Below are 16,619 nucleotides of genomic sequence, written 5' to 3' on the forward strand. Positions count from 1 at the left end.
CACTATACAATGTATTTTATTTATACACACAGTGAGTACACATTAAATGGACAACATCAACATTTGCTGTATAAGCATTAATGCAAGCCATCATTATCACCCCCCCCCCCCCCACCAAAGAATATGATTTATTGCTTTAATAAAATATATTCCATCAGACTTCTTTTAAGACATAAATACCTGCACACAAAACTAAGCTAAAACACCTAAACTTTTCATCTTAATTTACACAACAAAAATAAATAGCAGACGTTCACATACAGATGTCCTGTGACTTAAGAAACAATGTTTCTTCTAAACATGAAAACATATTTAAAACGGCAGATGTACAATGTGTTACTAACGTGATCTTGTCATGTAGACCACTTATTACTGACAGAACATAAACCAAGACCATGAATACATAAACAGGCCTTCATTTACATGTGTGATGCTCCTGTGTGTTTTCTATCACTGGAAACATTTTCATTATGTGTGCTTACTGTCGGTTACCGTGTTTTTTACCAAACCTTAAAGATTCATATTAAAGCAAATTCAATAGACATATTGTCATAATGCTTCAAACATGTGTATGTTTGTTTGACTCTTAGAAAGGAGATTTGGATGTGTTCCTCGCTGTAGAGGTCTTCACGGGTCCACGCTAACACCGAGGACCAGGTTTGTAGTTGACAAATGTCCAGAAACGTGTCCTATAGTGTGACAGAAAAATCTAACAATAAATCTCTCTCATGCGATTTTATAATATAGATATAAGTAATATATTATTGGTTTCACACCAAAAACCATTCAGGTTTATATTTAGTATCTTCAGCTCTTCAGTATTTTGCATACCCACATACAATGGATAAAATAGATAAAAATTGTCTAATTGATCAAAAAACCCTCTATTTGACAATATGAGATTATTCCATGTCATAAAGTGTTGGAATGGTGAAATGTATGTTCTTGGGAGTGAGAGGTTTATTTGATTAATGACTTATCCTTAGTTAGTGTGAAATAAACTGAATATTACTTGTACGATTACCGCTTCTGCAATAAAAACGGAGGTCTGGGTTCAACTTTAAAATAAAAGATGGGTCCGATTAGCACATTTCGAGGTCTTTGGGTTAGGGCACACATATTTGGACCCTATTTGGACCAAACCTCAGTGTGAATACATTTCTGTCCCTGACAATGAAGAACGCTAAAACTCCTCGATCAAAAGACGAGAGTGAGTGCTCAAACTACTCAAAAACACAGAGTAAAAATGTACATTATTTTCATAAAAAGAAGCAATAAGCCTTCTTGTGCATCTTCTTCACGCTTCAACGTTTTTGTCCTGCTGTTTTCCATGCATGAGGCACCCTGTAGGACTAACTGTGCGTTCACACCGCTGCCGTTGAGAGTGTCAAAAATCTCTCTGGCCGCCCTGCCAACAAGCTGTAGAAAGATTTGTGGACGCTCTGATGTAGACCAAAGTTTACAGGGCTGCGTTCTCTGGAATCCTCTCAAGCTGTGGACTCAACTCTCCTCGATGGCCTCAATGTCCAAGATGCACTCGCTGCCAGCTCACATTGAAAATGAATTGCTTCCGGCCACTTTGACGCTGTTGACGACGGTGGTGTGAATGCACAGTTAGGACTGAAACTGTCCAGTTATCGGTCAGTTACACTCTCTCATGCCAGACAAAGTTGACTTTGGGCTCTGTCCACGCGAACGTCGCGCCCGGAGCGAAATCCTGCCAAATCTGTTGATCTCCTGCTGGCTTCCGAAAGGATGATTGTCCACCAAAATGCGCGGACGTTCCTCCCAGGCTAGCAGAGGAGGTCGAGAGAGCAGGTACTGGCTGGAGTGAATGTACTCGGGTCTGGATTGTCCCTCGCTAAAGCGGACGACCGGTGGGTGAACGGTAGAGAGGGTGTCGTAATGAAAGTGATCACGGTACTCCTCGTAAACAGGTGAGTTGCTGTCATCCTGTGTTAAAGAGGAAGAGAAATTTCTTCGGCCCTGGTATCTTCGTAAAGGAAAGCTGTTCTGCAAGGAGAGAGTGCTTCCATCCATCCGAACACTGCCGCCCAGGCGGGTAGGGGTGCCGCCGAAGCGAGCAGGGGTGCCACCCTTTCGGGTAGGGGAAAAGGGTGGAGGGGGAGCAGGCAGGGGTGGAGGGGGTGGTGTGGGAGTCTGGTCTCGTGGTGGTGACTCCAAGCCCGGCAGACATGTGTCATGAAGCCACTCTGATGCCCTCCATTGGTAGGCTGAAACACAAACACGCAGGCCATTAAAAACAGCTGAGCATAAACTGTCATCTTACATTATTTATTAACATGAAGACAATAAAATATAACATGATATAACAATGCATTCAGTACATAAAAACTAAAACCACCCTATAGGTTACATAAAGCAATGTTTCTCCAAAACATTACAGGTGCTGTTTTGTAAGCCTGTTTCTGTATTACATTTCTAAATGATAAAAATAACTAAATGAATTAGCTAACTCTTTTAAAAACTAATTTAGATGATTTTAGATTAAGTGATTAATCTGAAGTGACCTTTGAACTCAAATGCAAATATTCTGAGACCTTAATAATGAATTAGATAAAATATGAATAGTTTGGGAACGGCTTATCAATTAATTTCTAAGTTTAGTACACTTAAAGGAATAGTTATAGGAAAACGAAACTTCTCGCATAATTTCCTCGCCCTAATGACATCCCAAATGCATATGACTTTCTTTCTTCAGCTAAGCACAAACAAACAAAATGTATACTTTTTTAAAATGCTGTCATGTTATCTACATGGCAAAGCAAGTGAAGTCTTATACATCTGAGATGGGGTAATCATGAGCATATTTAGGAAGTTTCATTTTCTGAGGTCTTACAATTCATGAAATATTCCTTGACGAATTCCACACAAATCTCATCATCACAGCGAAGGTGTTGGCTTGCTGTAAAAAGCAGGGGAAGCAAATTATTGTCTTATGACATGAAAAAAATTAAAAGCTCAAATAAATTGCGAAAATCACCGTCCAAACTACACATTTATGTAAACTTGCTGAAATACGCAATGTTAATCCATTACGAGACAATATCTATAATTTCTTCATATTTTTAATTAAATATTTTTTAAATTTTCATAATAAATGCATGTGCACACCAACGACAATAACTACTGCATGAATGAATTATATCATGTCATTGTTTCAATTTTCAGCACAAATACCGTGATCGTATTGTTATTATGAATTATTTTGACCAGGATAACCAAGTGACTGCTATTCTCTTCTCTTTAGAACAAGTTTTAAAAATGAGTTATCTGTATCGTCTTCGGTGTGAACCCTGACACAAGCACAGATGAAAAGTAACCATATAACAAAAGGTAAAATCTGGACTCACATGTGGCATGGTGAGGCTGTACGTCACCAAGCTCTGCAACTGTTCGAAAAGGACAAAAATAATGTTATGTATCACTGCACTGTTTATCTGACCTGACTCTTCTTAGTGCAAGATTCAAACGAATCAAACCATTTAGACAGTACAGACATCAAAATTGGATACAAACCGTATAAATGTAGGTCAGCAACATGGAAAGGATTAAAAACTAAGAACCATTCATTTTTTACCTTCATTCTCAATAGTGTCCACGGTGTTGTTTACCAGTCGAATCACAGTCACTATGGAGTCTGGTTACAAAAAGGAACATAGAATGGATGATAACCCCTATTACCATAACAAACACCATGTCAACCTTATATAAGATTTATATAAACCACTTTTCTTTGTATGTTATCCTATTGTCATAATATTGGGCACACAAAATCATGCAGACTTTTGATGTATCAATGTGATTCTGTTTTGCTATTATACTACACTATTGAGTCATAGGAGCGATTGTGTTTGGAGAGGACATCAAAGACAGATAGACTGTAATTACTGCTCTGACCTATTCAGACTGTCACTTGGTCGAAGCTGAGTAGGGTTATTATTACTAATCCTCATGATATACTTTTAGAAAGATCAGGCAAGACATCTTTATTGTGTGAAGTATCAGCTTCCGCTGTGTCAGATTAAAGTTATATTGCAGGTCGATGCCAGATTATGTTCATGTTTGTATGTGTGCATAATTCCTAAGGAAGTGTTTTTTCCACAATATACAGTCCATTCCAAATTCCAAATATTCATTTATTCAGCCTTTGTAGATGTATTGTGACCATTCTAGTCCAGTGTCTGTTAAACTTCGGCAAAATCAAACCTCAGGAGTGACAGTCATCCAACAGCAATGTGAATGACTTCCTCGCTTTTTTATTACTTTTGGTAAATACATGAACAAAAATGACTGCTGTATTGCTTAAAAGTGAATATGAACTTGTTTTCTTTGCAGTATTTCAGGTCTGAAGAAATACAGAGCACCTTTTCTGATATTTTGACCTGTTTCTCCAGTTTTCGTGTTCTGCAATTATATCCAAATAGAAACAATGTATTTCTTTATTTGGGAGTAATATTGTCAGTAGTTCACAAATGGTCTCTTAATTTGTAAAAGCATTAGTGTGAAAGCATTTACACATAATGCATTAACAAAGCTTAAGTCTTTATGATTAAAATAAATAGCAAATAGGTTGAAAAACTACACTCTTAAAAAGAAAGGTGCTTAAGAGGTTCTTTGTAGGGATGCCATAGAAGAACTATTTTCACATTCAGTCAAGGGTTCTTTAAAGAACTGTCTCTCTCCAACCTTTTTATAATCGTAATAACTTTTTTTCGCCACATAGAATCTTTGAAATGGTAAAGGTTCTTTATGGAACCATTTACACAAAAAAGGTTCTTCTATTTTATTTAAGAGTGTGTCGCTATCAAAACACTGCACTGTGTAATTGTGCATCCTGCCATACTGTGGCAAAAACTATCCAACCATGAGAATGAGTCCTGGGTAGAATTATTCCTTCAGCTGGCCAAAGGGTTGTAAAAATGTTTGTTGCGTAAAAAATCTGCCTAAAAAACTTCAGTCGTGCAGAAATTACACTCATCAAGCGTTTATCTACAAAGGGTCAGTTAGTTCAGAGAGGCTACGCTTATATAACCAGAAACGACATTTCTGCTGAAACAGAAGGAAGAAGCATAACAAAAAAAACATTAATGCAATAAGCTCCTACAGGGTATGTTGTTTATCAAAGTTGCAGCCTTTTCCCTAGTGAGGGAATTTTTACAGGACCATGAGAAGTTTGGATGTGAACCGCATCTTCCACTTTCATGTGTGAGGTTTATCGAAACTTTTTTGAGAAGTGGGTTTAAGTTTTTCTTGTAGGTTGTTTAGGGGGCATGTTGGACACACGTTGCTTTATCTCACCGTTGTCGTCGCAGGAATCTGACTGGACGGACCCGAGGGAGCGTCCCTCACTGGCGCTGCTGTCAGAGAAACAGGTGACCTCCTCTTCTGCTTTTTCATCTTCTGCAGAAGAGTAACAGCAGATATGTTTCGAAACAAACACGTGTGTGTGTGTGCCACTTCATGCATTCACCAACAATGAACACAAATACAAATCGACAAGTTGTTTGTTAATATTAGTAAATGCATTAGCTAAAATTAACTTTTAGATTTTAACAAGAATTGAAACAATTCTTAAAAACTAAATCTTCGCAAGAAAAAAGCAACAATATTCACACAAAGGTTCTCTATTTTAGAATTCAAGTGGAGGTAAAATGCTTCCACAACTACTGTAGGTGTAATCTACATATAAATATACATTGCTGTCTAACTGTACATGGCCAGACTCATGAAGTAGTTTCAGAGAAAATGTCTGTTGGCCTATTTCTAGAGCTATACACCATACATATGGCTGTGATTACTCTACTTTGTTATGAAACAATTTATTAGTCCCAAGTCAATTTTCTATTGGAGCCAATTTTCATGCCGGGAAAAACTGTGCAGAAAAACTTATTTGTAAAATGTATATGTACCACTTTTTTATTAATGATACTGATGTGTATTTTGCACAAATGCATAATTGTTTTAAAACATATTGGTAAAAATGTACAATAAGATGTATGTACAGTAACATGAACTAACAAAAGGGATAGTTCACCCAAAAATGAAACTTCTTCCATTGGTTCACCCTCTTGTCATTTCAAACCTGTATGACTTTCTTTCTTCTGCAGAACACAGAAGAAGATATTTTAAAGTCTGTTACTAAATTAAAATGAATTAAGATGATTAAATGCTGCAGAAGTATTGTTCATTGTTAGTGCAGCTAACGCATTAACTAACGTTAACAAATACAACCTCATTGTAAAGATTTACATATTTATCATTATGTGAATGGTTTTTAATAATTGGATGGTTTTAAAGTAATTACACCCCTTTATACATTATTGTACAACAGACTCTGCAAATTAAGACCAGGGTGCATTTACAGTATACGATCCCCTCCAAACGAAGGCTGATGTTTAATTGGAGAGTTTAAGAGGTCTGTGAGTAATGCAAAATCCCTCTAACTGCATTTTTAATCTGATATGGGGAAGAACGTGTGCGTGTCTACTGTATGACATGGTTACCCTCTGTTCTGTACACCTCCTCTTCATAACCTCCATGGACTCCATGCTCTGCACCCTCTTCCCGTTCTTCTTCCCATGGAGGTTTGCGGACAGGACTGCGTTCAGAGGGGTTGGGCGACATTGAGGTGGGAAGATTGGGGGCCACGCTGCAGACGGCCACACCTCTCCGCGGCATCCCCAGAATATGTGGCGGATCCGTCTGGAAGGTGCTCATCTGCAGAGGGCAGGATAGGGAACCCAAACCCCCCTCCATCTCCATCTTTTCCATCTCCCCGTGAGGGATTCCCAGGCAGTGAGGGAGGGTGAAAGCCGTAGGCCGCACCAGGACCTGAGGCGGCCCTCCCGAGCTGTCGTTTCTGTACAGGCTGGTGCGACGGTCGCTGCAAACACGAACGGCTTTGAACTCGATGCCCTCAGCTCCCATGCCTGTCTTCTGCAGCATGTAGTTGGTTTCCGTTGAAATTCCCACAGCCTCCCCTCGGTTCCAGTCCTTCCGGAGGACTTTTTTACGGAACGCAGCGAGTAGGGTCAGTAGGACCAACACCACGAAAAGCAACACACCAATGCCAATGATCTCTACTGGTCCAATGTAGGACAACGCCTCGGCTTGAGTGTCAGGACCATCTAGAGACGGCTGCCCACAGAACTGTCCTTCGAATCCCGGGGTGCAGTTGCAGTATAAGAAACCGAACATGTTCACACACTCTCCTCCGTTTTCACACTCTTCCCTTTCACACTCGTTTACATCTTGATCGCATCTGTGGATGAAAGGATTTGTTTGCATTCACAGTGTTTCAACAAGACTGTAAACAATTGATTAACATTACAATACATAGAAAAAAATAAATGTTATGTAATATACTAACAATAATATTAGTGTCCCTTTATTTTAATATATTAATGTATTCTTAATATATATATATTATTAACGTTAGTATACAATGTATTCATTTTTTTCATATTTTCTTTTTTTATACTTTTATATATTTAATATTTTACAGTTACATATATACATATATATACATTTCCCTATACATTACTTTAAATTCAACTTAAAGACCCATTAAACACATGTGTTTCAACTGCCTAAATAATTTAATCTGACATACGAATTTATACAAAACTACTGTATATACTGCAGGAACATTTTTATTATTTAGAATATTTGACTATACATTTATACTATTAGAAGTTAATAATAATTTTACCATATAGTATTATATTATTTGAATATATTTATATATTTTATTAATACATACATTATTAATGTTATTAGAAATTGTATACATTTTTTTATTTTTTATTTTGCATTTACATTACATACACCTTGTATTTTTTACAAGATATATATATATATATATATATATATATATATTTCTTTATACATTCATATACAATTCTATCTAAAAACACATTACCTAGTGTGTCAATTGCCCACACAAAGAAATCTAACATACTATATCCTGCAGGAATAGTAAGACTACTAAGAGATTAGTACATATTCTATAAGCAGCGCTGTATAACTGTGTATCTGTGCCGTATAGCAAATATATAGCCCTTCTTTAAAATGAAATGCTAATTGAAAATGTAAGAATTGTTTGTATCTTACTGAGTGCAAAGAAAGTTCAATGGGTCCCTCAAGTGTAAAAGCACATATTAAGAAATTTGTGTTTAATGACTCTGTTGGCAATGCAACTAGTTACATTAAGCAATTAGATGATCATTACTGACCCCCATTTTATAAAAAATAGTCACTTGTTTTCATGCTTCTCATGAGTACACGTCCCAATCGACCCATAAGAGTAACAACACCACCCTCTAGTGAAACATTTGCTCCAGTTCATCTCATATTGTGAGACTTACAGTACTTATCAAACACAACCAAGAGAACCTTTCGTTAAATGCTCCAAAACCTGCAATTTATCTAACAGACAATTATAGACATTAGAAATTTTGGTGAAATAACACAGACATGTCTCACGTATGTATTAAAGCAGTGGTTCAGACAGTTAAGGACTTTGATGGAAAACAGCAGGCACACACTTAATGACTCTCAGGATAGAGTGCTATATTTATAATGAAGCTGCTGGCTTCTTACTTGCTCTTGGCAACAAAATTCAGTTTAAAGAGTAAATGACAAAATGAGTAAAAGACCTCCCCACATGGTTTTTAAAGCAAAAACGCAAGACTTTTTTCTCTGGATTAATAAAAAATAGCAAACACAGTCCAGCTGCTACTAGTCGACACTGAAAACAATAGTAGATTCAACCAAACCCATACACAGATTGCGTCTTTCGTTTTAATGTAACAATTATTTGTAACATGTATTTTATTTTGTTTTAAATAAAATGTTTGAAAAAATAATGCATTATTGTTTGTGTATCTGAAGCGGGAATAAAACATTTATCTACTTAACAATAAATATTTATACATGTTTAGTTCTTGCATGTATTTTGTGTGTAAAATAACCAGTATATAGTGTAAATCTTTTCTGTTTCTTCTGTGTCATGTCAAACTAACATGCAATAATTCTCTAGCAGTGTGTAAACAAACTTAGTACAGCACATCCTCAAAATGTGTATTGTTCTTAAAGTGATGGATGTATTATTACAGTATTTTACATCTTGTCTGCGATAAAGAAGTTAAGAACACATGTTAAGAAACCATCCAAAATGATTGTAAGTCAGCTTGGAATGAATACCAATATATAGTGTTGGTAAATGTCTAAGCAATTCAAAATCTCACAGTAAAGAAAAAACAAGCCAAACTGTTTTTATTATCCTAACTTATATCTGATTACTTGTTTTGAAGTGCATTTAGGCACATGCATTCAAACAGTTTTGGGCACATATTACATACAACGCCATGGTTTCATGTGATTTGTAACACTTAGCATAGAATAACCCATATCCAAATACTACCTGCTGTTAGCAAGTGAAAGATTTGTCTTACATGAGACCCGTGAAGCCCTTGAGGCAGCCACAAAGGAAGCCGTTGCCCACTGCTTTACAGTCACCGCCGTTCTGGCACGGTGAGGGCATACAGGAGGTCACTTCCATCTCACAGCGAGAGCCTGTGAACTGTGGCAGGCAGCTGCACGAAAAGTCTGCGGTGAACACAACAGAGCAGAGACTTGTGAGAGACTGAGAAGCAGGGTTATTGTTAACTAAAACTATTAAAACATTTTTGAAATAAAAATATATCAGGCTAAATATTATTTATAAAACATTTTGCCTAAGCAATAAACTCAAGTTTAAGTTGAGGCACTAAAATGATTAAACACATTAAAACAAACTAAAACTAATTAAAAATATATTATATAAATGAAACCTAAAAATAAACAATAAAAGGACAAAAGTGGATAGGAAAATCTTTGCTTTAAATTAAAGTAAAATTTGCATGAAACCTATAAATATGTGCAAAAACTGATTTAAGATATTAATAAAACTACAATAACTCTGTTGGGAAGATGATGAAGAGAACATTAGATTTAGACACACTGTTAATAATCCTAAAAATCACTGTTTCTGATTTTTTTAGGTAATTTCAGGACCATATAGCTGACTGTTGGCATGCACAATTCATTACTCACCACCTGATGGCAGCTTTGTACAAGCGGCTCCGTTCTGACATGGTCCTCCGAGACACGGATCGGGATATAAAACGCATCCCAGCTTCACATGACTCAGCCCAGCCACCTCAGCATACTGACTCCTCTTATTCTGAAGAGGAAGTTCATTTCCATTGAGCACCACAGCATCCAGGCACCCCTGGAAGCCTTCTCGTGGTCTCTGGCCTCCTCCGCCTGCTGGCCTGTGCAGCACTTGAGCACCGAAGAACAGCAATCCATCCGCAGCCAGGGGCCAAAGGCGGACGGGGGCCCGAGCCGAGCGTCGGCGCTCTACATAGCTGTCGTCCAGGGAAAGGAGGGTGTAGTTACGGGTGAGCTCTAGGGTCACAGTATGCCAGGAACCGTCATTGATCGGACGACCCGAGATGCCAAGGACGTCCAGTCTGTTATCACAGTCCATCTGGAACCACAGACGCCCCTCCTCTATCTAAACAAACACAAAACCATTTATTATGGCAAACACAAATACACATCTTCATGATAAAACAATGAGAGATAACATAACCATAACAGCAAATATAAACACACAAGCAATGGAACAGGTCAGGAAATGAATGCCAATATACAACAGTATCAACACAGTACAGAAAATCTTCTGTGTATTCTTCTTATTTTTTTTAATACATATTTGCATTGTTACAAAGAGCTTTACTATTAGTATCATTATTATTATTATTATTGTACCTAACATTATGATTATTGTTGTTTATTACAAATTGTTACATTATTATTAATATGTAATAACAATTATAAATTAATGGGTTCTTTGCAATTATTAATACTTATTATCATTTTCATTATGAAAAGTTTATTTGGATATAATAACATTAGAAAATATTACTATACTATATTATAATACACTGTGTTATTGAAAAAAGCAATACTGAAAACAAATTTTAAACCGGTTTTACCTTCCGGTTTGTAAACCGACTATTATATTTTCGGATATTTCTTTTTAAATATGTAAAATTGTATGTAAGATTAAATAGGTTTAAAAATAGAAAGATTTTAATTAACAGCCCCATCCCCACCAAAAATACATTTTAGCATATTATTCTTTTTTTTGAGGATTGTCCTCATCCCATAATGCAGAAACATGTTTATATACAAACAGAATACTGTTGAATGTGTTGCTGTTTGCTCCTAACCTTCAGCATCGTGCAGGGATCAGCACGCGTGTGCATCATGACTCCTTGGCTCTGCATGGTTCTGATTCTCAAGCTCAGCTTCATGTCTCCGCTCTTGTTACCGCCAGTCACTCTGTATTTGATGTAACTGTTTCCTGCGAAGCTCAGAGACGTTTGACCTGCCAGCACAGGAACACGAGTTTTCACATTTTACATGTGCTATTTATACAAACTCTTGCAACACGACTTTTGTGTAAGTGTTTATCCTTTGACTCTGTAGTGTCATTTAAACATACAGCATTTCTGACACACCCTCAGGGTGTTCCACAACAGGGAAGACAGTTGAAAAGATGTTTTCTGAAGGAAAAGGATGTCTCTGTGGCTTTTCGCACGTAGAAGGAAACATGTATTCCAAAATAACCATGGACTGTATTTGCATATTGTATGTAATATACCTGTTTAAAACAGCCCGAGGGACATACATTATATTTCTGTAAGGTATCACTTATACATGGTATTTGAGCAAACCATCTAAAGTGAAAGGAATAGTTCACCCAAAATGTCAATGGGGGCCAGTGTTGTATGGTACCAACATTCTTCAAAATATCTTCTTTTGTGTTCTGCAGAAGAAAGTGAGTCATACAGGTTTGGAACGACATGAGGGTGAATAAATAATGATAGAATTCTATTTATGGGTGAACTTAAACCATACTGACAACACAAGTTTTTTAAACAATGACAATCAATATTTAAAATATTTAGTATAAGTATTTAAGTAGTATTTAATCCTGGGTTTTCAGTTTTAAAGTTTCTGTATGTTTGCAAACACTGGGTTAATATCTTCCTCGTCTGCTAGCACACAACAGAATGGTCCATCAGATAGAGAATTTCAGAGGTCAGCACTTTTAAGATTAGTTGACTGTTGCTAAACACCCCACTTTAACATTCTAGTACCCTGTATAGGTTAGCAGTGGTTCATAACCAACCCCTTTTAAAATTTAATCCTAGGTAAAGCAAAATGCCTAAATGAAAATTCTCATTATTTATTCACCCTCATGTCATTTCTTTCCTTCTGCAGGACCCAAAAGAAGATATTTTGAAGAATATCTTTGTATTACAAAGAATAATGTTTAACAGGTTTAGAATGAGTAAACAATGAACAAAATCTATCCCTTTAACCAAGAGTTTCTAAGGATGTAAACTCAGGAAAAAGCCCATTTAGAGTTTTACCTGCACACTGGTCCAGTGCGTCAGGCAGACACTGGCAAAGCGAGGGTGCTGTGGGGCCGCTACGCACACACTGCATGTCTGATGGGCATGTTTGACCGTCACAAAGCACCAGAGAAGATGGACATATTCCACCTGTGAGGGTACAAAAAGTCAGAAAGGAAAATTGAAATACCAAGCAACTGTTTGAATTGAATCATCCTGGATAAATAATGTATAGCACGCAATGCGTATTTATACCAGCTATATTGCACAGCGCTAACCTGGACAGATGCAGCTTTCTTTCCGGCTGAACAGTGGAGACACGAAGCTCACTCTGGATGTAGTGTAGGTCACCAGGCCGACGGTGTCCAGGCTCAGGGTGAGCTCGCAGACCCGTTCCCCACACTCGAGCTCACCTGAGCAGCTCTGATCCTGAATGTCGACCACCCGTAACATCCCTTCCAGGACACCTCTTAGCTCATCAAGTTTAAGAGCCAGCTCCCCTGGACCGATGAAGCCTCCTTCGGGAGCTTCAACGGCGAGGAGGACCTCTAGCTGACCGGATAGGCTCAGAGGCTGAACTCCAAGAATGTGGAGAGCATCAGGGCCTACAGTGACCCCTTCCGTATCTCCAATCAGCCTGTCGCGGAGCACCTTCTTGAGATCTTTCATGTACAAACCCACAAAGTCCTCAGGAGACAGATCTTGGAAACGCAGGGTTACCGTATTCTGCACCATCTCATCTGTGGCCTGTTCTACCTGAACGGTCACGCCTACCGCCATGGAAAATCGCCCGTCACTGACCGTAGCATTGAGAGTGTAACTAAAAAAGATGGGAGATAACATTTATTGAAAAGCATTATGAATGATGTATAAACATGCAGCATTATGTCAAAAGCAAATGTAAGCACGAAAGCATACAAAGATAGTAATTACACACCGACACAAAGAGATTTCGGAGAGAAGTACATATAGCAAAAAGGCACAGCTAACAGTTTTTTGCTATTATTAATAGTTGCTTTAATTCAGCAAAAGACTCACGAATCACAGCATGTCATGTGAAAGTCACAGAGACGCACCTGTAGTTTAACCCAGCTGAGCGCTTACTAAAAGACCAGCTCACTTACACATAATTTCAAATTCATTTCCACTCTGACTGGCCTAAAAGCCGTGATGCCCGAGTGGGTTACTATGTAATTAGTTCATCCATTTTCACCAATTTGATCCATTCAGTCTGATTTGACCAGTTGGGAACATGATAGGTGGGCTATCCACTTCAGATAGCCCACCTATCAGAAGCCTCCTTCTAAAATGTCAATGTTGAACTCTTACTTACTTAACATGACACAACTATTTACACACTATTTACTGAATATTGTCTGTTCATTTATGCATATTTTTGATGTTAAAATGTAAAGTTTGATACGTCTTTTTTTAAAGACGTTTTCATTGGACGCCTGCCCGGGAAAGAAAACTTTCGGTCTGTGTTTGTTGATCGGTCTGGCTTATTTCATTTATAATAATATTCATTTATACTAGGGGCTTATTTCCCGAAAACAGCCGGCTGCTTGTACATTATCCCTCTTATTACAAAACATGTTTTTGTTTTCCGACTAATATATTGCAATAACAAAAATTTACGAAGTAGGCATGTGATTTATTCTTATAAGCAAAACATTAATAATTTACTTAAGAATAATTACGAATGTATATGGTTTACCTTCCAGGTTCCAGGCCATTCAAAGCAACGATCTTCCCATCCTGCCTGTTAATCTTGAAAAGACTCTTTGTTTGCGGCCTCTGACTAAAAGACAGAACATCATTCTCGTCTCTGTCCGTGGCATAGATCTTCCCGATAATCCCACCAGGAAACACATCTGCCGCCATTACAATGTTGATTTCCAGAGGGAAGACCACGGGTTTAAAGAGGCTGTCTCCAATGACACGTACAAAGACGAAGGACGTGGATGACAGGGGAGGTGTGCCGGAGTCACGTGCCTTTTTGAGAAGAGCGAGAACATACAGATCTAACAATTCCTAAATTCAATGAAATGTCTATAAAATGAGAGTTCTTAAAAGTAAACGTTCATTGTTTCAAAACTTTTCTTATTTTTATGTTTTATTTACCTGTATCTCAAGCATATACTCCCGTGTTGCGTCTGGACCAAAGACTCTGTTGGATCTTAATTCTCCATTCTGATCCAAACTGAAGACATTGTCCTCATTTCCAGACACAATGCGGAACTCAAACGGCGCACCGTTTCTAGAAGAATCCTTATCTGAGACTGAAAGTGTGAGGATGAGGCATCCCGCCTCCTTGTTCAACTTCAATGAAAAACAGAAAAAGTATTGTATTATAATAAGTTTTTCATAAGAAAATGTGTCTTAGTTATGGTATGCACCTGACGGTGATATGTTTTCGTATTGTGGGTGAGTTTGCGGTTGCTAAGATGTTTCACGTTGCAATGTGGAGATGCCAGCTGGCCCTAACCAAAAAAGCCCACCCTCAAGTCTTAATGATATTTAAGTCCTTTGAAATGTATAATATAAGTCTACATCATATAAGCCTATTCAACATTCATCATCCACCAGGTGAAAATCACATTAGCAATCACTTAAAATGAATACCACACAAATCCTTTCAACAAGCTGCATGATTTGAGGTATCGTTCAGATCTGTGACGGAATAAGCCACATTGCCTTTAATACGCAGGGTTACAGAATTGACTTCATAAATCACATGTAGCACAGATTAATGTGACAGCCCCATTGAAGAAAATAATGAAGTCACATACCTGAATGACAGCGGAGGCATTAACAGGAGAGAAGATGGGCGGATTGTCATTCACGTCGGCAATCTCGATATTGACATTCACAGTGGTCGACTTGGCAGGTGAGCCGCAGTCAAACGCTTGCACAGACAATGAGTAGCGCGAGACCTTAAACAAGCGAGACGGTAGAATAAATGTCAACTAAAACAGTTCAGTGAGACTCTACACTTGATAAACATCTCTAAAAAAAGAATGAGATTCTGTGATCCACTGCGAAAAGCAAACCCTCGACCATCTGCTCGCTTGCAAGCGCTAAGAACCCATAGACAGAGTCGCTAAATCCCCTAATTGAGGCTTTTATGGCCGATTTGAAAATAATTGAGCAGAATCATGCAATGTCCCGGGAGAGCGTCAGTGGGAGGCGAGAGCAGAGGTGTCAAGATTCATTAGCCGAAGGAATCAGGCTCATTTCGGAGACTTACCATCTCTCTGTCCAGAGCCTTGTTAACCTTCAGGAGGCCGTTGATGGGGTCAATCCAAAACTGGTTTTCACGGTCGCCCTTTAGGATGGAATAAGTGATCCGGCCGTTCGCAGGACTGTCCAGGTCTTCCGCGAACAGCTGGGAATAAACACACATAACAAGTTGAATACGCCGAACGGGGAATGTAATTCCAGAGCAAAATTGCCTGAATTGATATGAATTACAAAGCAAATTGCAAGCAATTATATTACAGCTGATGTACGCGGTGGAAACGAAAAACCATTGTAAGCTCATTAAGAGGATTTATGTGAACAGTAAACTTAATTATTGCAAGCTGTGAAATTGAAGCTAATTCAAAGCCAATGATGCTGCCCCGCTAATGAAAGAGAACCCCACCCTCAGGACGGTTTCCCCCACGGAGGCGTCTTCACTGATCAGGACGTTGTAGATGTTCTCGCTGAACGATGGCGAGTTGTCGTTGACATCCAGGAGTTCGACAGTCACTACGGCGTTGGCTCTCAGGGGAGGCGTGCCGCCGTCGAAGGCCTCGACGTTAAGGTAGAAATCCTTGCAGAGCTCATAGTCGAGATCATCTGCCACAGAGATGACGCCTGGAATGATATGAGATGCAAAGCCAATTAATTTGTAATAATTAGACACTGCCATACATGATTAGACATACAAAGGCTCCTTGTAATATTTCGATCACGTATAACAAGTACTGCGGTAGTAATAATAAGAATGGTGTCTCGCACAAGACGTCGAAAGGCTTATAGGATTATTTCACTGAAAAATTATAAAACGTTGACTCGCTGAAATGAAATTGTGAACCTGTGAGTGATAGTCTTTTTTCCACAGAACACAATTGCGAT

The 16,619-nt window shown here is 38.2% G+C and overlaps 1 protein-coding gene across 1 annotated transcript in view; it reads right to left on the reverse strand.

The window, feature by feature from the left end:
- Positions 1-1,641: 1,641 nt before the first annotated feature.
- Positions 1,642-16,619, reverse strand: part of fat3b (FAT atypical cadherin 3b) — a gene marked incomplete at both ends in the record, with an annotated part of 45,374 nt that continues 30,396 nt past the window's right edge. Inside the window, 16 exons of the mRNA XM_079447892.1 lie at positions 1,642-2,234; positions 2,861-2,926; positions 3,375-3,413; positions 3,602-3,661; positions 5,323-5,424; positions 6,528-7,285; positions 9,480-9,633; positions 10,120-10,585; positions 11,307-11,464; positions 12,516-12,647; positions 12,776-13,317; positions 14,215-14,492; positions 14,622-14,819; positions 15,290-15,433; positions 15,748-15,885; positions 16,144-16,358. Coding sequence (XP_079304018.1) covers positions 1,642-2,234; positions 2,861-2,926; positions 3,375-3,413; positions 3,602-3,661; positions 5,323-5,424; positions 6,528-7,285; positions 9,480-9,633; positions 10,120-10,585; positions 11,307-11,464; positions 12,516-12,647; positions 12,776-13,317; positions 14,215-14,492; positions 14,622-14,819; positions 15,290-15,433; positions 15,748-15,885; positions 16,144-16,358 — 4,043 coding nt within the window. The remainder of the gene's footprint in view (positions 2,235-2,860; positions 2,927-3,374; positions 3,414-3,601; positions 3,662-5,322; positions 5,425-6,527; positions 7,286-9,479; positions 9,634-10,119; positions 10,586-11,306; positions 11,465-12,515; positions 12,648-12,775; positions 13,318-14,214; positions 14,493-14,621; positions 14,820-15,289; positions 15,434-15,747; positions 15,886-16,143; positions 16,359-16,619) is intronic.

Source organism: Barbatula barbatula, assembly GCF_947034865.1.
Source record: "Barbatula barbatula genome assembly, chromosome: 24".
NCBI lineage: Eukaryota > Metazoa > Chordata > Actinopteri > Cypriniformes > Nemacheilidae > Barbatula > Barbatula barbatula.